Source organism: Phoenix dactylifera, chromosome 7 (genome assembly GCF_009389715.1).
Source record: "Phoenix dactylifera cultivar Barhee BC4 chromosome 7, palm_55x_up_171113_PBpolish2nd_filt_p, whole genome shotgun sequence".
Taxonomy (NCBI): domain Eukaryota; kingdom Viridiplantae; phylum Streptophyta; class Magnoliopsida; order Arecales; family Arecaceae; genus Phoenix; species Phoenix dactylifera.
The window spans coordinates 2,927,740-2,949,512 of record NC_052398.1 but is presented as its reverse complement, the minus strand read 5'-3'; the positions used below and the strand labels follow the sequence as shown (position 1 = coordinate 2,949,512).

Here is a 21,773-nt window from a genome sequence, read left to right as displayed (position 1 = left end):
ATGCTTTAATCCTATGGATAATATCACCTTCAAATTCTTCTCCTTTATAAATAATTAATTCTAAATGCTGAGAATAATTATTTTTAGCTTCTCCTCTTTTTCTCATTTTACTAAACTTGTATATCATATATTCCATCTTACTCTTGCTTAACCTAAAATCCCTAGCACATGCCTTCATAATTCAACTGACATATATAAGTGGTGAATTAAACATGTTCAAGAAAAAATGACACTCATGACTCCATAATGAGAAACTAGTTCGCATCATATGGTAGACTGGTTGCAAGAAAGATATGAAAAATTTGCTGAGAGAAGCTAAGACCACTACCAGATTCAAATGACAGACGAACAACTCTCCAAATGAAAATAGTCATGTAAGCTGCAAGATCTGCAAAACTATCTAGTTTTTTTTTATGCATGAGTCATGACAATAAAGAATTTGTCTTAACCTTTACCTGATGTATAGATCCAATTCTCCCTGCATCGTCATTTCAGGCTCGGTCGGACTAAGTCATGTATCTACCATACAAGGCCCGAATATTATTAAAGATATATGTGTGTGTGTGTGTGTGTATGTAACCGTTCACTTGGGATGGCAAAAAAGTAGAATAGTAAAAATGCTCAAAAACAAACCTATCAGCGAAACATAACAATGCCTGGGATCCAGCATCCAGCTAATACATCAATCAAGTTCGACAAACAAGAATAACAAGAACAAAGAGAAACAACTTTGCTCTTTGGTCCCCCATAAGAACGTACAGCATCTGCGTCTTGCCTATGGACACTGACGCCTCATATCAAATAGAACCAACAAAATAATTGGACATGTAGGACATAAGAATGAAATTTGCTCTTCCTTTTCAGAAGAGGGAGGATGTCAGCTCCTTTACCTCTGATGCAACCTGGTTGTAATCAGCCTGCAGCTTTTCCTGGACCTCCTGGGCCAATTCCCCCCTGGCTGGCTTTGTTAGCACCAATACACAGCATGTAGGCCTCTTGGTGACCCCAGCAGTTGCAAGATCCTACGAGAGAGAGAAAAAAACACCAAGAAAAGAGAAAAAAGATGTCAGCAAAGTTGGGGAATCTATTAATTACAGCTAGAGCATTACGGTCAGCCTTAAAGGAACACAACAACATTTTGTGTATATAAAAAGCCTTTTCTTCATTGATATCGACCTAATTATATAGAAATAGCCTGCTCTATCAAACATAAAGGGTTCCATCGTAGGTGTGTGCTAAGCTTTTGAAATTACACCGGTCTTCAATCATGTGATGGGCCAAAACCAAGAAATTGCTAAGACAGCTTCGTCACTTAAGAGTTGGTGATGGATAGATTGCTACAAGCAATGTTTTAAAACCCAGACCATTTGCCAAACAGGAAAAGTGACCAGGTTATGGGAAGACGATGTTTATTTGAGTTAGCGATGGATACCTTGCTGCAAGCAATGTTTTAAAACAGGTTCAGTTGATCAAAGCAGAAAAGTGACCACATGCTTGTGTTACAGAGTATAAACCTTTAATTGTTTTAATTCCAACCAAATAGAAGAATAGATCTATTGTCTTGCTGCACTACCCACATGGAGTAAATATCCAAGTTGTTCCCTTTTCCACCAAAATCCTCATTGATAGTAAGATCTAAAAATTCAAAAAGTACTAAATATTATAGTGGACCGCACCAAAGATCCTAATCAGAATATGAATTCATACCCAAGGAGCTCAAAAACAATCAAAAATTTCATGCGGGACATACTATTCATTTAATGCTTGTAAGAGCTCAATAATCATTCTCATGTTGATGGGCCGCTAATTCCATTTTGTGAAAGAGTTAAAGAGTTCTAAAGCTTAACTACAAGGTCAACCATCGAGATGGAGAACAGAGCATGGTGAAAACAAGAGTATCTCATGTCGCTTGTCAAACAAGAGGAATCCCTAAACCCCAAATTGATGGCTCACCGTGATCTTTTATTTTTAACCAATACAGAATTGTCCAGTTCATGTGAATCCAGAATAGTTCAAACGAGCAGCTGGTTCAACTAGCAATTCAGATGGTTCACTGAAAAGAACGTTTTTTTTATTATTATTAAATAAAATGGTTCTAGGTTATGGTCCGGAACAGAGATCTGGCCGGTTGATGGTCCAACCAGTTCAATTGGCTGGTCTGGTCCTGTTTCAAAAACATTGGTACAACTCTCCTTGTGGAACCCGTAAAGAATCTGCTTTAAAAAAGCACTTTGAAAGCTATTCTTTAAGAGGTCCCAGAGCCTGACAGAGATGGGAATTCTTTAAAAATACCCCAAGCAACGGTGTATTTGTAAGAGTTGGGTCAGGTAACTAGTGAAGTAACTAGTGAAGATATGGCATTGAATCTATGTTGCAAGGACTCGAAACATGAAGTGACGGAATAAACATACCATGGTTAAAGGTAAAAACATCACAGTATAAGTTAGGCACAATATGGTCAATCGGCCATGATCCACCTGGAACTTGAAAACCTGCTAAGTTGTACTTGGCTTAGAGAATGGCACTTCACAAACGCCAGGGACTGAAAATGGTGAAGCTTCTTGCCAAATCAACTATATGGCCATTACTTTGCATTGATAATACTGAACCCAATATTTTGGGCACTCCTTGATTTTACATTTTATCTGGACTTCCAATAGAAAGGGACATATAAATAGGGGTCTTTACAATGGATATCTTGAACCCCATTATTCAATTCACTAACTTTCTAGACTTATTCTCGAGCCCCTGGAGTTTGATATTCGAAATCACAATTTTCCTTTTTTTTCAACACTTAAAGCTGCATTTGGAAGTGGAATATAAGGCAGTAAAAGTCACTTAACCCAGTCATTCCACCCTTTTCAACCAAACACTCATTGGAACACTTAGGTTAAACCACTTTTTAGAAGGAAAAAAAATAGATATTTTTGAAAAGTTGCTAAATAACATTTTTCCTTCCAAAACCATTTACCCTACTTAACCTCAAGAATAAATTATTCCATATAGCATGGAGTAAGATATTTTGGAGTAAAGAGAAGTAGGAGTAAATTAACCCATTTATTCCAGGTTAACTTATTCCGCTTCCAAAAGCAGCTTAGACATTGACACAAGCAGTCTATGGTGACACAAACAATATCTGCATGAATAAAAAGTTATCAAACACGTCTATGTCATATGATTAGAGTATATGTCATGGTGTGTTTAACAATTACAAACAAATGAATTTGATAGGCACAAGAGTAGGCACGAAAGAAGGGAAAAGCAGTGGACGCCACAAGGATCTCATTAGCAAAAAGGTTAAGCTAAGAAGATGATAGTCATTTTAACTTGTTATCAACTTTAATTTGCATCACAACCACAAGAAACACATAACAGAACTAATTTATTCAACCACATTGATTGGGAATGGAAATACACATCATTATGTTGAGTATACAAGTTGTTTGTGTTGCTAAGGATTTAAAATTAAGAAAGGCAAATGCATCATTCAAAATAATATCATGAAGAATAGGAAACAACATTAATTTATTTACATTCTAGAGACTCAAAAGTAAGTTTGGGACTAAAAAAATTGTCTATCCATGCAAGGACCTATAAATTATTTTAGTAGTCTGACCATAAGTTCTTGAAATGAAGCAGCAACTGGGACCATGAAGTTCCATACAATGGTAAGAATGGCCCAGAAAAGTTATCTAAGTTGGTGAAAGAATATTATACATCTTCAAATCAATTAGCTCTTATAAAAACACCGAGTCATGCTAACCTAGAGTCAGAAATTCTTATGGATACCATGCCATATATACATGGACAATGCATTTACCCAGCTACCAAAAGAAAAGGGAACAAAAAAGTGCTAACAGAGTCCAACCGACCTCTTTCGAAGGAACATATATGTATGGAATATCAGCTTCCTCACATAAGATGGGCACATGTGTGATCACATCAATTGGGGAAATGTTTCCTGCTATAACACACAATCTGCACCCACCAATATTAATTCAAATATTAACATATATAGCTCATTAAACAACAAGGAAAACAATTAACCAACTGGCATTGCAATATGTGTAAAAAATTCACAATGCATGAGCCATTGAGATAGTAAAAAGTTGCGAGGGCCAAAAAATCCATTCTTATCAATGTATCCCAACCATATAGTACATCTATCTACTTATTTTAACATAGTTCAACTTCAACAAATTGGGATGTATCCATCATGCAATATTCATGACAGGTGATTTCAAACACCCTGTCCCTCCATGTTTGTAATAAAATTAGGCCCAATATATCCAAAGCATATTGCAACCAACAAACTGCATCATAGATTTCATTTCCAATACATAATGAACAGTACCAGATAGAGGCATGCAACCTCTCAAAAGTTTCTCATATTTCCATTTTTTAAAGAAAATTGCACCGCTAGTGTTGCTACTAAACAGCATCATCACATGACAAGAGAGAATCCAAGGGTCCTCAACGAAGGCATAGGTTTGGCAAGGGACAATAAACTGCACTACAATTAATGCAGCACAAAGCAAATTATTCCACATAGAAACTAAGATTTTCTCAACCACCAGATTTCGCCTCAACAAACAACTTGCAGCTGTAACAAATCATGTCCCAAACATTTTACTGATTGTCTTGAAAATAAATTAAAATACCAGAAGGAATTGAGCTGTCAAATTGATTTAACAGCTATTGTTGTAGGTAGAACAAAGTAGTTTATTGGCAGAATCTAACATCAGTCAGCCAAATCTATGTAACAGAAACTCAGTTTTTTATGTTCTACCTTAAAGAAACAAGGTTTATTAGGTTTATTAGCAAACATACCAAGATGAGATCTAGGCAGATGGGTTCTATTCAAGGTTTTCAAATCCAGGGATCTTGGCCACCTCAGTGGGTGGCCAATACCAACATGGACTGAATCTTGCCAAGATGGAAACTTTGCCCAAAAGGGAAAGATCAAGATATTCCAGGATCTTGGCCAATACTTTAGGGTCAAGCGAAATCTCAGCAAATAAAGTAAATCCCAGATTTAAGTATTATATCAAGGCACTTATTTGATATTTAGTAACTAACAAATCACTCAAAAGGTAAAAATGATTAGAAATATCAGCTGATATTTTCCACATCAGTCAATTTATAAGATTATAGTCATTTATATTGACCAAGACAATGATGGTCGAGATACTGATGATATCATCACTGTAGGTGGCTGTGACCAGTAAAAGCGATATCTTGGCCAAGATGAAAACCTTAGTTCTAGTCTAAAGATATGAAACCAATTAGGGGCAGCTCAGTGAAATTTTTCACAAGACTGTTCCATGTATAAGCAGGTTTGGTTCTAAATTGATCATATTCAAGAAGGTTCCTAGAGTTGAAGCTCATTGGATGTGCTTCTATTGAGAAACCACCCATCCTCCTTTTACCACAAAGAAAACACAAAAAATATTAAAAAATAATGGGTTTTTTCTTCAAAATTATAGGAATTATGGAAACAAGGTTATGTAAAAAGCAGTGGGCTTTTTATTATTGATGGGACATCCCATCACATACCACCACTCTAGTTCCCAATTAAGGCCGTGGTTAACCTAGCATTTTTGGTCCACGTTTCCTACTTTAACTTCCTCTGCATGTTGATCTAAATAATTGTACTGCTAGATTGCAAATGGTGATTGCCAAATTTCTTTCATAAAAGAATCTGCTTTTAATTAGTATAGACGGATAAATGGTTGTACTTTTTAAACTTTCAAGTTCACGAAGGGATAAAGTAGCAAATAACATATCTAGAAGGAAGCTTTAAGATGATCTTTGATTGTTTTACAGATTACTAGGAAACTCATACAGCATGCTATAAGGCACATGGGATTTGGTGCAAGGTGGATTGAATGGATGTGATCACCAATGTCTATGCTGCAGGTTTAATCAAGAGAATAGACAATTGAGACAACAGGATCATTTGCTTCCCCAATTTTTCACATTTTTTATGGAGCATTTTGCACTTTCCTCATACATTTGGCTGTGATTGAAGGAAATGATGCTTCAAAAAGAACAACTGAGGATGCCTTCCATCTCACTTTTACAAATAATTTCTTATGACCCACAAAGGCATTTAAAAGTCCCCAAAGCTCTTGAACATTCTTCATTCAGTGCTGTTACAGGCACAACTGAGGCGCAAGGTGCATCCAGGTACAACCTCAGCACCTTGCCTACCTCAAGGCAAGGCAACTTCATTAAGGTGCAGAAAAGGGTGGGCCTTACACATGCATCATTGAGGCATCGAGGAACAGAAAGGCCACAGCTTTGTGATTATGTGAATGTTGTGTGTCTATATAATTGTGGTGGCTGTGTGCTGTGCTATGATGAACGCTAACCAGGTATCCGAGTGTTTGTGTGATTGTGCTGTCTGTTGTGGTGTGCTTGACTGTTATTAATGCAACCATTTATGTCTGGCTGAAATTATTTAGGTGTCTATATGAGTTTTGGTGAGTATTGTGTTTTTATTATCTTTGTTGTCAACATCATAATCCATTTATATATGCATATACAAATATACAGATACATAAATATAAACATACATATATACATACATAAAGATGCACACATATGGATCTATGTATGTACATATTTTGTATTCCTATCTGCCATTTCTTTTTCGACAGGAGTTGGTTTACCTTCTGACCCTAGGACCGGATACATGATTTTGTCATACTTTTTAAATTCTATTACAAGAAAAAACTGCCACAATAGTGCAAGGCTGTCATTAGTGTCTACCACTGTGTTTCTAATATGATTCACAATAAGATAGGTACAACTTATTGGTCTCATGAATATCAAATCCTCTTGGCTACCTTAAAAAAGAAAACCCATATTTGAACTTCTAATGACTCTTTGTTCACTTCTATCTTCAACACAGCTTATCAGTTTGTACAGATTAGATAATTTTTCCTCACAGCCTGTTTTTAAAGAAGAAAATTTTTGTGCAGAAGCTTGGCATAAGGAGGAGTATAATATGTCTCATTCTACTTCTCATTACTGAAATTTCTTTTTTTTATGTGAATTACTGAAATTTTCATTCACCTGCTCCTCTAACAAAAAGAATGTATAGATTTGATAGTTAGAAATTACTTTCTTTTGTTGGAATTCTACATGTGATTAAGTGTGCTGCATAATATCCAAGACTTTTACTTTGCAGTTTTCTTCTTTCATGAAATCACCGTTACAAAGCAATATTATGTTATTTAGATTCCTGCAAGTGAATCCTATCTACAAGTTCATCTGATATATATTCATGTATATGAAAATGAAGAACCTAAACTTCAGAATCTTTTACGAGTGTATAAAAGAGTCAACCATAACCTTTCTCTCATACAAACTAGGAAAAGCTGGCAATTGGACGTTAGAGGTGGCAGTCAGCAGGATGGACGCTGGTGATAGATGACTGGCGGAGTGAAACTGGCAGCAGGCAGCGAGCAAACACTAGATGTGGCAAAGAGATGCTGCAATGATGAACACAAATACACACACAGACACAGACACCCCTTTGAAATCCCTACCACCAGCACTAACTCTCGCAATGCCGGCACAACCCTTTTCCCCTATCCTTTGACCACCCATTGCACCCCATCCTTAGTCCTCCTACCAGCTCCACCCGTTCGCCACCTTCAACCAACATCCCCAACCAAAAAAGTAAATAAATAATAAACATAACTATGCTATATCGCTTACCAATCCACCCCTAAAATCCTAGTAGAGTAACCTAGAATCTCATACCTCCCATTTCTTCTCTTCTTTGTCAAGCATAGTCTTTATCCACTCCATTACCCTCAGTTGCAAAGCCACCCTCACTAGGACCCCACATGCCCCCTCTGGTCTTGCCCAACCACCCTGAAACTTCCCCCAAATACGCCCCATGAAATTTCTCTCAAAAGCTTCAACCTTCAACCTGGTGAGTTTAGCCATAATCCAAGCTCAGGTAGACCTCAGCCTAGGACCCATCGACCCTGTTATGCATCTATATATCATTTTTTTCTAAAAAAAGGCAAAAATTTAACATACATAGACTACAACATGTATCCGCTATAAGTAACTGCCTGGACATCACCAACCATCTATATAGGATGCCAAAAACACGGGAAATGACACACACTAAGTTCCGCTCCTGCCGAATATTGGGAGGATGGGAGAGGGGGAGGAAGGGTGCGAGGTTTCACGCTTGTCCAATTTCCACAACATGGAAAAAATGACCTTGCAATGTCATGTTGTCATTTTTTTCATCCTGCAGGGATTGGGCAAGCACGACCCTGTGAACTCTCCCTCTCGTCCTTTTTCTTCCTCGTTCCTTCTTCTCCACATTCTCTTTCCACCCTATCCCGCTGGGCCCCATGGGGTTTTCCCAAACATGCCCTAAGCGATCTAGGCAAGGATTGCTTATGCATTATAAGGCTTGCACAGTGCCTATCTGCCTAGATAATCCTCATAAAAATATTACCATGTATATCATAGTTAAAAATTCAAGCACATTAATATTCTTACTCATATAAGGCTTGCCAGCTACCATAGTTATCATAGTAATTGTGATCTTACTTCTACCAAAAGCTAAAATCACAATTCAGCCATAATTATTTTCATATAGCATGAGCATTGATGACCAAGAAGATAGATATCCGCAAATTGAAAATTAAAAAAAAAAAGAATTTGAGGAAAAGAAAACTAACCCTTTATGACCGCGACGAATGCTCTTCACTACTTCCTTTACTCCTCGTTTCAAACACTTAGCCTCAGAAGCTGGACATTCAAATAAGAGAGAACACATCAGTATAACTCCCATAAATAACAAATGGAGGTTACAAAACCAAAACACAAATTAGCATGGAGCACGGAAAATTTAAACCATAAATTAAAGTTTAAAAACAAGCAAATCAAAGAAATGCCTGTTTCTTTTAAATAAAAAGCACAACTTGATCTCTGCCTCCAGATACTAAAACAATCCTATAACAGCCTAACTAGATCATTTTACCTAAAATAAAGAACATCAAGAAAACCTAAGCATTGGTTCATGAGATACTATAGCCATCAACATAACCCAAAAAATATGTGAAAAGTGAAGAAAATTTGCTCAAAGAGAACAATCAGGTACCATCTTTTCACTGAATTGTATCAAGGTATCCCAGGAAATTCACTTAACAGATGATCAAGATATAATAAAGAAACATCTTTTTTATTAGAAGAAACCAAAAAAAAAAAAAGCATCATCTCGCAAGACAGAAGAATGATCAAAATAGGGAAAATTATATCGACAGAAGAAAAAAACCTCCAAAAGAATAACAACGCACCCTCCTTTTCACCGAATCCTATCAAGAATCAAGCAATCCCAGAAACCCATTTGACAGAAGATCAGGATAATAAAAGGAACATCTTGAGTTCCGCCTGGAGACATTAAAAGAATCCCGTAACCACCTAACTAAAAAAATTGACCTAAAAAAATAAGAAAACCTAAAGCATTGTTTTTTTTTTTTTTGAGGGAAGAAAACCTGACGCATCGTTTCATCAGATGATACACCCATAGCCCAAAAAAACTGAAAAGAAAAAAAAAAAAAATCCAAGAGAACAAAAACGCACGACCTTTTCAAAGAATTTTACCCAGAATCAAGGAAACCCGAATGACCCATATGAAACAAAGATCAATATCACAAGAAAGAATAAAAAAAGAGCTCCGCCGAGGTAGAAACTAAACAACACAACCGAAAACGAATAAATCGGCAAAACCAAACAATAAAGAACACATAAGAAGTATTTTGGGTTTATACCTCTTCGGACGAGCTTGAAGGTCCGCTTGCAGAGCTTCTTCCCGGCGAGAGGCTTCGCGATCGGGGCGACAGCCATCATCTTCTTCTTCTCCTTGATAGATTTCTCGGTCTCGCTGTCGCTCCCCATCTTCCTCTCTCTCTCTCTCTCTGTTCTGTCTCCGCCCTCTTTCTCCGCTGCGGGTGGGTTTCGGAGGGTTTTTGTAAGCGAAGAAGCGTCCTCGGCGGGTTTCAGGTGTCCGAAGACTCCAGGGTCCATACGTCGTCCAAAATAAATGGCACAGGGAAGTTCCCTTGTATCATGTGCTCAGATTGTTGTCAATATTCGCGCCATTTGATTACAGCCGTCCATCTCAACTTTGGGGTGAGCCTCTTCCCCGGAAGACGCCTGATGCATTAACAGCATTTAACATTATGTTTTTTCGACAATTATTTTAAGGTAAAAAAAATATCATATTTTTAAAGTAAAAAAAATTAGGATTGATATCTCCAGCTAAAAAAATAATTTCTTTTTACGACGTCAACCGTTGGATTCAACAATAACTATTTTAAAATTGGTATTAAAAAAAAATAAAATGCTTTAAGGTTTATATAAACCATAATCAAACGCATTACGAAAAACAAAAAAGATCGATCAAGATACAATCTGACCCTCCCGAAAACCTAGAAGGGGTATGAACTACAATGCTATAGTTCAATTTGTAGAATAAGGTTCATAAACCAATTTCTTCTTTTCTCCGGATCAAACTTATACTTTTATTATTTTTATAGCTAGCACATTCATTTTTTGTAAATTGATCTTCAAATTTGACTTCAGCTCGGTAAACTTTTTTTTTGCAGTTCTTTTTTTCATAGAATTTAAGTGCTTTTCCCCAGTGAGTTGGGGTCCAAACTTTTAGGAGATCATATGATCATGCTGTCAACTAAACAGATTCTAAAAGGTCGTCGACACCTTAACCTTGTAAAATGTCAACTAAAGTTTACCGACACTTTAGAAACTCAAATTCATGCTTCTTAATATAGGAGATGTCATTTCAGTCCAAAAATTTAGCGAAAGCTTTCTGTTCAGTCTCCATGGTGGCAAGATATTTTCTGTATCCATTGATAGTGCTTAGGCTTCCGGGTTGGTGATGGCGTCATTGTTGTTTTATACTGCTTTTCTTTAGATATTTGATGCTCGTTGTAGCAAGAAGAGTAAGATTAAATATGAGAGTTCTGTATAAAGTGAAGAGCCTGTTGCTTAGGTGTTCGAGGAGCAGGACAAAAAGCTTGTAAACCCATTCAGGGATTGGACTGGGGCTTTAATCTACTTAAACTAAAAAGAAAAGAAAAGAAAATTCATGCACTGTTGATATGCTACGTGGCAGGCGATCCATCGTAAAATGCACGAACCCCATGAGTTGCCCTTCAAAAATGTACTACTTATAGTACAATACTTATATTTATCAGCCTCAGCAACTTCAGAAAACTCCGGGGAAGAAGGTGTTTTAGCTTTTGTTAGATCCAAATCACCTTCCTCCTTCAAATATATATCTTGTTCGATCCTGCGTATGCTTGTCGCAAAATATGATAAATATTTTGATGTCATTACTATTTCTTGTCATTTACATTATTGAAATTTGCCCTTTCTTTATTTTTGGACAAGACTTAGTTTCATTTGATTTCTTAAATTATGGACAAGATTGTTTTGATCCATGAAAACTAGCGAAGAAGGTTTGTTTAAATTGGTTTGAACTACTAACAAATGCTACAAACTCTTGAACCAATCCAGGCTGTTGCCTGTACTTTTTCGCCCTGGTGCTTGTGAAAATCATATTGCAAAGGTTAGTGAGATTGAATGCAAACCACTCAGGTCGCTTAGTTTTTTCTTACTGTTCTAATTTCCACATGGTGGGAGTAGTCACATTTCTGATATGGCTATTATTTTTGGGTTTGGTTATCATCATTATCTTTGTAGTTCAGATCAGTAAAAACTAGCAATATTTTGGACTTCAGGTAAACCTAATGAATTTTCCTTTTCAACTAAGAAATGAAAACAGTTATTGAATTCCTTTACATTTGCAAAGCAATGCATAGTTTCTTAGTTGATCATTTTCATTTTCACTCCACACTAGAGCAAGTCATCATCATGTTCTCAGAAGCACTCTTTTTTCCTCGTCTTGCCCTCAACAGTTTTTGTAATAGCATCTGCTCTAAGTAATTCTCTTGATAATGTGATGCAAGTTTAGGGATCAACTATAGAAAGATTTTTCTTTTTTTCGTTTCGACAAGAACTCTAGAAAGAATATGAATTAGCAACTACAGCCAATGTTGCAATTTAACAATCATTCCATAAAGATGAATTCCTAAATTTGATGACAAACATTGTCAATTGGGAGAATGTAACGCTAACTAAAAGTGTAGAACGTAACAACTCAAGGAAAAGTTTTTTGTTCTTTAAAATATTTTTCTGGTTGGAAGTGATATATGGTAGCCTAGGATCTGTAGCTGAGCATATGAATGGTAGCTTAGGAAGCGATGAATGGCCAGCGTGTATGTGGCCATGCCCTCTGGTGCTTTGAGTCAAACTTTGAAAGCATCGGCCATGGCCAACCAAGAAAGAGAAGTCACAAGAAACCAATCCAAGACTCCAATACCGCCACCCACTATTATCACAAGCCAGATCATTAGCTATCGACCAAATTTTTGGCAGAACATGGGACATGTAGCCAAGGCATAGAAGCCAATTTAAGAACCAAATCTTATAAGGAAAAGCGATTTTTACACCAAAATAACCATTCATGGAAAACTGGGTGCATGAAAACGGACGGGAGTTGAGCTCTGCATAAACTCATGCATTCTTATTGCTTGGCCAGAATTTGATGAAACGAATATTTATCATCCTTTGTGGCCTGTATGGGAAGAACAATAGCAAATTTTTAACCTTGAGATGGTGCTGATTTGTGACCATTTCCTCTGGGAGAGATGTCACTTTTGCTCACCATAGCGCAGGATACCATACACATCAACAATGCCTGGAGGAAAAACTGGATCCGTTGCAGCTCTCACAGCAACCTTTGCAACAGTTGTAACATTCACTGGAGGAGTGAGGAGAGGACCCACAAGTGGGATTTGATTGAGTGGTTTCGCACGCTGCAGGACCTGCGCATAATTGAACTCATGATTCCAGGTCTTCTCAGTTTGATCTTATCACTGCACGTGTGTGTGGAAGTGAATGTGTGAGAGAGAGATTTTACCATCTCCAGTGGTGACCCAATAACACCTAGAGGTATTTTCATACTCCCAACTCGGCGAGTCCCATGTATAAAACCGGGCCTGAGCACAACTCCTGTAAAAGATAAACTGTGATGTACGCTCTCAAGCAATCTTAAGGTTCTCCACATGCTTGCAATGCACTGTGAGGCTTCCTGAAAGCCCTCATTGTATAAACTAAAGAATTTTTGAATTTATTACTATTAATAAACTAACAATTCCTAACAAGCTTAAAAAAAAATAAGTTTTGGATTCAACACAGCCAAGATTAATGAAACTAAGATCAAGGAAACTGACCTCCATATGTAAATTTTGATAACAACTCTGCTTCAGCAGCTTTCTGTGCCACAAATGAACAATTTTTTTGTCATGAATGACAGATGCATACAGAGCAAGTGCAAGATGACAATCATGAACAGAAGTGATAAAACTAGGAAGATAAAATAAAACAAGCAAAAAATGTTTACAGCAAGAAAAAAGCAAATGATAAGTCAAGAATCACGAGAAGCTACAAACAGGCTACAAGCATACTACACTTTCTGCTGTCACATCCAGTAAAGATATGGATGAGTAAGCCTCCCATGTCAAAAAGTTAATCATCACCAACAAAGCTTATCTAGCTTCTCTAGAATAGTTTAATAAATCTTTCAAAATTAGTTCCTATAAGGGTTAAGTGCTCCCAGAATACAATCCGACTGAAATTTTTTCCACTTCCCCTCACTTGACCACTTACATATCTATAGATCCATTCCCACACCAACACACTCCCCATTACACATCCCAGATTGCTCACACAGTAACCTTCCCTCCAGTCTTTGGGGAAAATAATTATACCACCTCGATCGGTCATCACTAATGCCTTGTGCTATGTGAATTATGAGACAATGACTTTGGTGATGGCTCTGTCAATATCAACAGCATGCTAATTTAATTAAAAAGGTGTCAACTTGTAAGAAGACCCTCTAATTTACCTAAATAGTACAGTATGAACTATGTATCAACTAAATACAAACTGATGAATGAGAAAGTTTATTACGGCTACAATTCGATCAGCTCAAGTCAAGGTCTTTCACAATTTCAACCTATCTAGACTTCTAATTTCATATTTTTGGCAAATTTAGGGTCATTCCATTACTAAAGTTAAATGAGTTAGAATAGATCAAGTCCTTAAGTTTCAAACTTTAGAACATTCGATCTGTCATAGTGGATCAACCTAGAACTGAAGCCTTTTCAAGAAGAAGTCATAGTTGAAGCAAGACCACCAGAGAGGACCACTAGGTTCGCCTGAATCGGGTTTCAGCTAGGTGCAACTTCTGACAAACACAAATCATTTCCAAGAGTTGTTAGAATCGGACACTACAAATCTCATTTAGCTCAAGTCAGTTCATTGCAAATGGGTTTTCTTTATGGTTACTGCTCTACAAGTTCCGTTGAATGATACATCAAACAATTGATAACTTCAAGTATTGAGTCCGCTAGAAGCCTCTACCAACTGCAGTATGTCAAACTACAAAATTCTAGATTATATACTGAGATGTCTACATTCGTTAACAATCTACAAACGGCCATCATTTTTTTTTAATACTATAAACAATGGAATAGTTTAGAAATGTCTAGATGATTATACACCTCAAGTCCTATTTTTCTTAATTACAAGTAATTAAAACTTATGTCTGAATTATTATGGTTCTTAAGCTTAACTTACTGCCATAGTTCCCAGAAAAGATAACAGTTAAACATCTAGATTATTAAATAGCAATACCTTTCCCTCATAATAACCTTGTAACACATCATTTGCATCACCAAAATCAGCAGCCAAGATATAAACAAATCTTTTTACATGTGGCTGAATCATTATGGTGTCTTAAGCTAAACTTACTGCCGTAGCTCCCAAAAAAGATACAATTAAATATCTAGATTATTAAAAAACAATACCTTTCCCTCATAATAACCTTGTAGCAGATAATTTACGAGACCAAAATCAGCAGCTGAGATATATACAAATCTTTTTACGCCTGCAATAAAAAAGACATAAGGTGCCGGATAATTGAATTTTTAACCACGTGCATTTCATCTAGAACAAGGACAACTAAACATCCTCTAGAAACAGTCATTAGATGTATGGTAGTAACAGCATTAAAGAAGACTTAGAAGGCAATGAGACATTAATAGACATAACTTGCTGTATTGCTTTTCTTTCTTGTAACCCCACCCCCAACCAAAAAAAAAAAAATGTAACAGGTACAACACATATAGGTCAAGCAGAGAGAACAAAGAAGGAAATTAGACTTTTATCTCAGACCATGGTACACTATACCGTACCAGTTTGGTACGGTACAGTATGTACCGTACCGAAGTGGTACAATATGGTATATACCATACCGAACCGGTTCGATATCGATACATGGTACGGCGGGCGAACTAACACACGGTATACCGAACCAGCTCCGTACTGTACCGTACCAACATAGTGATAATGTGGCACCAGTATGGAGCCCGATACCAAGACTATGTACCTTGTTTTGGACATTAAGCAACTTAAAATATAAAGAAAATAAATATGCCAACCAAGCACCCCCGTGCAACTAAAACATATGCCAATGCTCATGATGTCGAGGAAAGATATTAAGAAAATAAATATGTGAAGTGAGAAAAATATGTACAGAAATATAAAATAATGAACCAAGGTAATGAAATTAAAAACAACAGAATTTACACACAAATAAATTAGCAGAAATTTGCAAGTTGTTAATTTGCAAAACAATTCAATCTGTAAATCTTCAAGTCCTTTTGGCTTAAGAGCATTGGCCTCCCCATGCATTGATGCTTACTTTGCCTAATGATTCACAAAGTCTTTTTCTTCTTTTATTCTCACCACATATTTTTTGGGTTGATACCATAGAGCTGTAAGCGAATTGAGCCCAGTTGTTCCAGTCTATCACCTCAGACTATTTACCAGTCTAATCATATCTTTTATGTAACTTTGCACTGTTCTCTTTTTTTTGGCCTTAGTTTTCTGGTATCCTGAAGCCCAATTTTGGTTTTCAAAGGATGATATCTGATGGTAATATGAAAATACAGTAATACGTAAATACCTTGCTCAGAAGCTGCTCTGATAGCATTGATGTTTGCAGTTCCATTGATCTTATACATATGAGAATATGACCCAAAGCCTCCAACACATGATATCTGCAAGAGATTTTGGTATTAATTCTTTAACAATGCATAACATTACTTAATTAAAATCTTGCATGTATTTCAGTTCAGAAATTACAAATAAAGAGATGGTTCTGCAACAAGTTTAGACATAATTTGTTCTGTTATTTCTAAATTTGGTCCATAACGATATGTGGTGTATATCGTTCATGTAAGGAAAAGCTTTCTGCCTAAATGTGATCAACATAACACGGCAAAGTTGGAGAGAGGGATAGCATTAACCCCTCAAGATCTTCATGAACAGGAAAAGGCCCCAATACGACAAATAGCAAGATTGAAGATCAAGACAAACAGCAGCAAGATATTAAATGATCATGAAGGCAACAATAGGATAAGACCCATAAAAGAAAAGTGTTGATGCATCATATACGTAACCAATAAGCTTCTTGTATTGAAATCAAACATAAACATTTCATTTTCTCCATACTTTGACTCTTTTTATTATTAATAAATCCAATTTCAATCAAAGAAAACAAAATTGCTTTTGAGGGCAAATATGAGATATCAACACTTGTCCTGCCTGAAGGTTGTTTTGGGTGCGAAAAAAAGGAAAAGAAGGTAAAAGAACCTGAGAAACAAATCCTACTACTAGTATATTATCATGAAAATGGGAATAAAATCATAGAGACCATATCATCTTACATTTCAAAAGTACTTCTACAGAACAAGGTTATGGTCCAGGGAGAATATATGAGACAAAAGGCAAAAATTTATAAATATTCAGTGTCCATGCTAAACTAATGAGGCCGCCACCACCACCAGCATCTCCTATTTAACTGCAACTACCCCCAAGCCATTTTCTGACATTCAAATAAACTCCTAGTGCACTAATGCTAAGTAGAATAGAGTATTTATGCAAGCACTGACATACCACAGCAGTTACACCATTCATAACATCCTTCAATGAATCAGGTACAAGAAGGTTTCCTGCCAAAAGAGAAACAAGTTTCAAACTTCACCAAAATTTAGTCCAAGAACAAAGCAATGGGCTTATATTAGACGTAAGCAATGGGCTTATATTAGACGTTCTACCCTGGTGCCACGCAACTTTATCAGCCCATGATTCACGTATCGATGACCTTCCAGATCTGAAAAACAAATAGAAGCATGTTGATAGTCTAAGTAGGTTTCTTTGAAGGTTGAAAATACCATATGCTAGAAAGGCTTGATGTTAGAGCAACCCCCACCCCCTCCCAGAAAAAACAGAATCCAATAAAAGATTAAGTTATTCTAGATGGAAAGGTGAATGCATCTAAAATTATATATAAACATATATTTTTGGGGCCAACAATTATAAAACAAGTACATAGTGAAGAAGTAGTTGACAACAGCAGATACTATAAAAACTACAGAACAAAAGACATCAACCATTTTGAGCATGTTCAAGCAACATATTGGCATAAATATAAGAATTATCCTCACATGGAAGGCAGAATATAGACTATGTGAAGAGAAAATTGAACATAGACATTTCATTCTTAAGGACAACCAAAATGGAGCCACTGATTGCAACTACGTTAAATCAGAACATACAAGTCACAAATTGGAGGGTTCCTAGAATTGGAACATAATTTCGAGTGCATCAGGACTCAGGAGTATCAAAATCAGAGAAACTTTATATACTATAACCAGGGTCAACCAAAAAATATAGCTAGAATCTGATAGCCCGATTGTGTTAGAATTGCAGCAAAGATGTATATGTCCACTAAGAACAGTAAATACATAGCTCTCCACTGTTTTGGCTGGCAAATACCTGAAAACCACTTTCTTTCTTGGGAACGCAACATATCATTTTAGATTTGTCACAATCTACCTATAAAAGGGCCACTGTCTCTTTATAAATGGAATTTTTCCCAAAGCAATTCTAGTTCAAAGTAGAGTCATACATTACACCCAATTTTAAAAAGGCAGAAGTAACGAAAAGTTGTTACATAAAAATCTTCCAATGCCAACAATCTGCTTATCAAACATATGCATGGAACCTCCTTATTCTTCCCAGTTCCCACTCAATTTTCACAGATAAAATAAGATCCACTTCAGCTATAATAATTTCACAGAAAGTTGTTCTGTGCATTGCATTCAGTTGTTTATGGTAATAGGTATTCTATTATTTCCTATGCCCAGTCCTTTTATCACAAGTGTTTGAGGTTTTATTAACTCTACTGAGGTTCTATATGAGCATGACGATGATGGACTATATCTCCTTTTCCTTCCCAGTCTCCCTTCCCCTTGTCGAGCTTAGCCAGTAAGTTTTCTCTTTCTGCTGTTATATCTAACCTAAACTCCAAGCAAGAAGTTCCCACTTTACCATCCCTGCTACTCATTTCCATCTCCATTGTGGCAAGCAATTTGACCAGCAAAGTATTGTCACTAATCAGTTGAATTCTCATAATGGAAATATATATACAAGAGCATGTTATGTGATTTTTACTTTACCAAGAAAATACAAAGAAAGATAATAGATGCAGACCCGATTAGTATTCAAGGCTCAAAAGCCCTAAATCGAATCCTGTGCTTCCCAAAAATACGATACCTGCTAAGACTAGAAACAGACAAGCCTTGCTCTAAAGCTTCTTTGCAAACATGTGAACCAACAAAGCCACTGCCGCCCAATACTAGCAACTGTAATGAGAGCAAACAAGGAATATTTAGACAAAGGTTATCAGAATCTACCCAAGACATATCATACATGTAAATAAGCAATGTGAACCATGTTCCAAGAGTGATCTAGACAACCTTATCTGATGGAGGAGGCGGCACATTGAGTGTCTCTGCTTCCTCTACTTTAAAAGGCTCATCTACATGATTAGAATCAGTAGACAATAACCTGCCATTTCTTAACAGACCTGATGTGCTGAAATTAATAGAGAGTCAGAGAAGTTTTTTTATATATAAAAAAGGAAGTATTCTCAAGTAAATCATGTTTAAGGCCATGAAGGCTACATTACCAGACTAGGAAGCATGACACAAGGTTGAGACGAGAAGTAAAACAATTACGAGCATTATTAATATTGAAATGGACAGAGAAGTAACATGTATACTAAACTTTTTAGGTAGATAGTAAAGCTGATGGCTTCCAACATGTATACTAAACTTTTAGAGAGGTTACCACCTATTCACGAGAATGATGTACCAAAAATTACAGGAAAGAGCTGTTTTACTACTACACATTACATGTTTCCTAACAAATTGAAGCTCACCCCTTGGTCTAATAACATGGCATGATAAAGACCAATAAATCCCTAAATTCCAACGAGAACGTAAACTATGGATTGCAGATATCAATGACAGAATCCACTGGGAGGAGGTTACATGTACCAATAACGGGAGGCGTTACCCTAACTGTTTGACGTGGGAAATTCTCATACCATTAAAACAAAAGATTAATGGTTCTCCCGCCATTATCCTCCGGGGGTTCAAGAACAGAACTAATGTCATCAGATTTCAATGAAGAAAGGGCAGATACTTTCTTCTTTTTATCTCTTTATTTTTATTTGCCTCTTGGCACAAATTATTCAAGCAAAGACATAAAAGAAAATGAATTTTATCAGATTACAGAATTACAAGAAATGGTTAAACAGTGAGCTTACTATAATCGAGAGATGGAGGACTTTGAGTAGATCAAACGCGAGACAATCGACCTCATCTGGGAATTCCCTTCTTTCGTCTTGCGGATACCTTCCCTTGTTCTGAAGCGAGGAAAAAGAGAAAGGAATCGAGTGAGACAGGGGTGTAACAAATTTTAGAGAGGAGATTGAGGTGGATCTACCCTATTGTGCAATGAAATCTCACGCGCAGCGAGTTGCGAGAGAATCGTAGGGATGCAGTTGGTTTGGGTTCTTGGTCTTAGCTTTGGCCTCCAGAGAAATCGAGAGAGAGGGAGAGAAACGGGGAGAGAAATGAAGAGTCCGAGAAACAGGTGGCACGCAGCGGTCGCCAAGTTTATTTGGTTCGTGTGGTTTAAAGCTCGGGTGCGCCGTTGGCTGATTTTGGGCTGCCGGAATGCCGCGTGCTGCCGACCCGCATCAATTGGGTGCAAAGTATAAATCTGATGATATGATTCGATGGTCCCCGTTAGCTTCAATCGACGAATGTTGGTCTTGGTTTTTTGGATCCAATGCTTTTTTTTCTTTTTTTTTGGAAAAAAAATATTTTGGATCCAATGATGGGATCGGTGACTGAAAATTGAATCTTGTATTTTTTTTTTTTATTTTTGGTGCAAGAGAGGTCTGATTCAAAAAAAAAAAAAAAAAAAAAACAAGGTTAATTTTGAAGAATGCATGTTAGACGATGGTAGGAGGGGTGATACAAGCTTCGTCATTAAAAATTAGGACTCCAAGATGGTTATTGCTGGTGGGTGCAACCTTTGATATTTCTGCGCCGGGAGCGGAGTTGAGGGCAGCTTGGGCTGGTCTGTGTCAAGTCCGGCATGTTTTACAAGTCAGCACAATCTTGCTCGAGAGTGACTCAACGACGGTGATTGACTGGATACAGGAAACATTGACGGTGGGGTTGACTGCCACACTTTGCTCCGAGATATTCGAGCTATGGTCGGTGAATATGTCGCTTTTTAAGCCAAGCACACTTATGGATAGATCAATGAAGCTGCGGATTGGGTGGCCTTATGTGGCTCACCACTTTGGGAGCTCTATAAATTAGTAAGAGGAAGTTACCTAGAGCGCTCCGTGACTTATTATTTTTTGGCTTTTATTTGAGGTAGGTGACCTGATTTTCTTCCCTTAGCACATGGATAAGGTAGAATATAGCTGCACACTGAACAATGTTTGAAAGAAGAGGCTGCAATGAACCGGTTGACATGAAAAATCATTCTATGTTCTCTAATCCATTCAATAACAGTCATGGAATCTCCTTCTAACCAAATATTCTTAAATTGAAGGTGCGAAGTAGCTCTGAGGAGACTTATCCATATTGTTCGATCCATATCTACTGGGGTGACCACCGGTTTATGTTTAATAAACAGCTGACACATGGTATGCCAAACATCCGACATAAGGCATGCTCAATCTCCGACACATGACATGCCAGCCAATCACAATCACCAGCTGCAAAATCCTTCAACAGATTCATCCAAATTTTGTTGAAATGTTGAATGGTTTCTTGATTCGAACAAATTCATTGGTGCCCTGCTCAGGTCTCTTTTTTTTTTTTTTCCTTTCTTTTTTTTTTCTTTTTTGTGAATTGGCTGCTCACACTATCCTAGCATGAGCATAACCAGCTACATTAGAATCAAGCAAGCAACGCAAAGCAAAAGAAACAGAAAACTGCTGAGTCCAAAGAAACTCTCCAAAGTGTTGTGCAGCGAAAGAGGCAATCCAGTCAGCAATCTGGTCCGCCTCCTGAAATACATACCTGACCTGAAGAATCCGGCACTTCCGTAGCATCCGACAAATGTCGCCCAGAAGCAAGTGCTCCACCTTCACCCACCCTTCTTTCCTAAGGTGCGCCATCAGAAAAGCTGAGTTTTCCTCCAGAATGATA

At 37.1% G+C, this 21,773-nt stretch overlaps 2 protein-coding genes across 3 annotated transcripts; both read right to left on the bottom strand.

Moving 5' to 3' along the window:
• Positions 1-593: 593 nt before the first annotated feature.
• Positions 594-10,054, bottom strand: LOC103702407 (H/ACA ribonucleoprotein complex subunit 2-like protein). Its single transcript, XM_008784840.4, has 4 exons — positions 9,810-10,054; positions 8,718-8,787; positions 3,873-3,978; positions 594-1,022 (listed from the first exon to the last, which is right to left on the bottom strand). Exons 1-4 carry the CDS (start codon positions 9,934-9,936, stop codon positions 861-863), a joined length of 465 nt encoding a protein of 154 aa, XP_008783062.1. The 5' UTR covers positions 9,937-10,054; the 3' UTR covers positions 594-860.
• A 2,400-nt stretch (positions 10,055-12,454) lies between these two features.
• On the bottom strand, positions 12,455-20,216 carry LOC103702408 (uncharacterized protein At1g32220, chloroplastic). 2 transcript variants are annotated; one of them, XM_017841605.3, is made up of 12 exons: positions 20,044-20,209; positions 19,865-19,963; positions 19,011-19,128; positions 18,808-18,896; positions 17,307-17,362; positions 17,146-17,201; positions 16,154-16,247; positions 14,994-15,073; positions 13,356-13,398; positions 13,043-13,134; positions 12,788-12,947; positions 12,455-12,697 (listed from the first exon to the last, which is right to left on the bottom strand). In XM_017841605.3, the coding sequence occupies exons 2-12, from the start codon at positions 19,918-19,920 to the stop codon at positions 12,684-12,686; spliced, it is 858 nt and encodes a 285-aa protein (XP_017697094.2). In that variant the 5' UTR covers positions 19,921-19,963; positions 20,044-20,209; the 3' UTR covers positions 12,455-12,683. The 2 variants fall into 2 exon arrangements, with proteins under 2 accessions (XP_017697094.2, XP_008783063.2); XM_008784841.4 differs by having other exon boundaries at positions 12,455-12,947; positions 20,067-20,216.
• Between the last annotated feature and the right edge of the window lie 1,557 nt (positions 20,217-21,773).

Coding starts and splice junctions, on each gene's coding strand:
- LOC103702408 (XM_008784841.4), bottom strand. CDS start 19,920: ATGAGGTCGATTGTCTCGCGTTTGATCTACTCAAAGTCCTCCATCTCT. Junction 15,074..16,153: donor CAGAGCAGCTTCTGAGCAAG/GTATTTACGTAT, acceptor TTTTTATTGCAG/GCGTAAAAAGATTTGTATAT. Junction 13,135..13,355: donor ATCAAAATTTACATATGGAG/GTCAGTTTCCTT, acceptor TATCTTTTACAG/GAGTTGTGCTCAGGCCCGGT.
- LOC103702407 (XM_008784840.4), bottom strand. CDS start 9,936: ATGGGGAGCGACAGCGAGACCGAGAAATCTATCAAGGAGAAGAAGAAG. Junction 8,788..9,809: donor CTTCAAGCTCGTCCGAAGAG/GTATAAACCCAA, acceptor TTGAATGTCCAG/CTTCTGAGGCTAAGTGTTTG. Junction 3,979..8,717: donor ATTCGTCGCGGTCATAAAGG/GTTAGTTTTCTT, acceptor TGGTGGGTGCAG/ATTGTGTGTTATAGCAGGAA.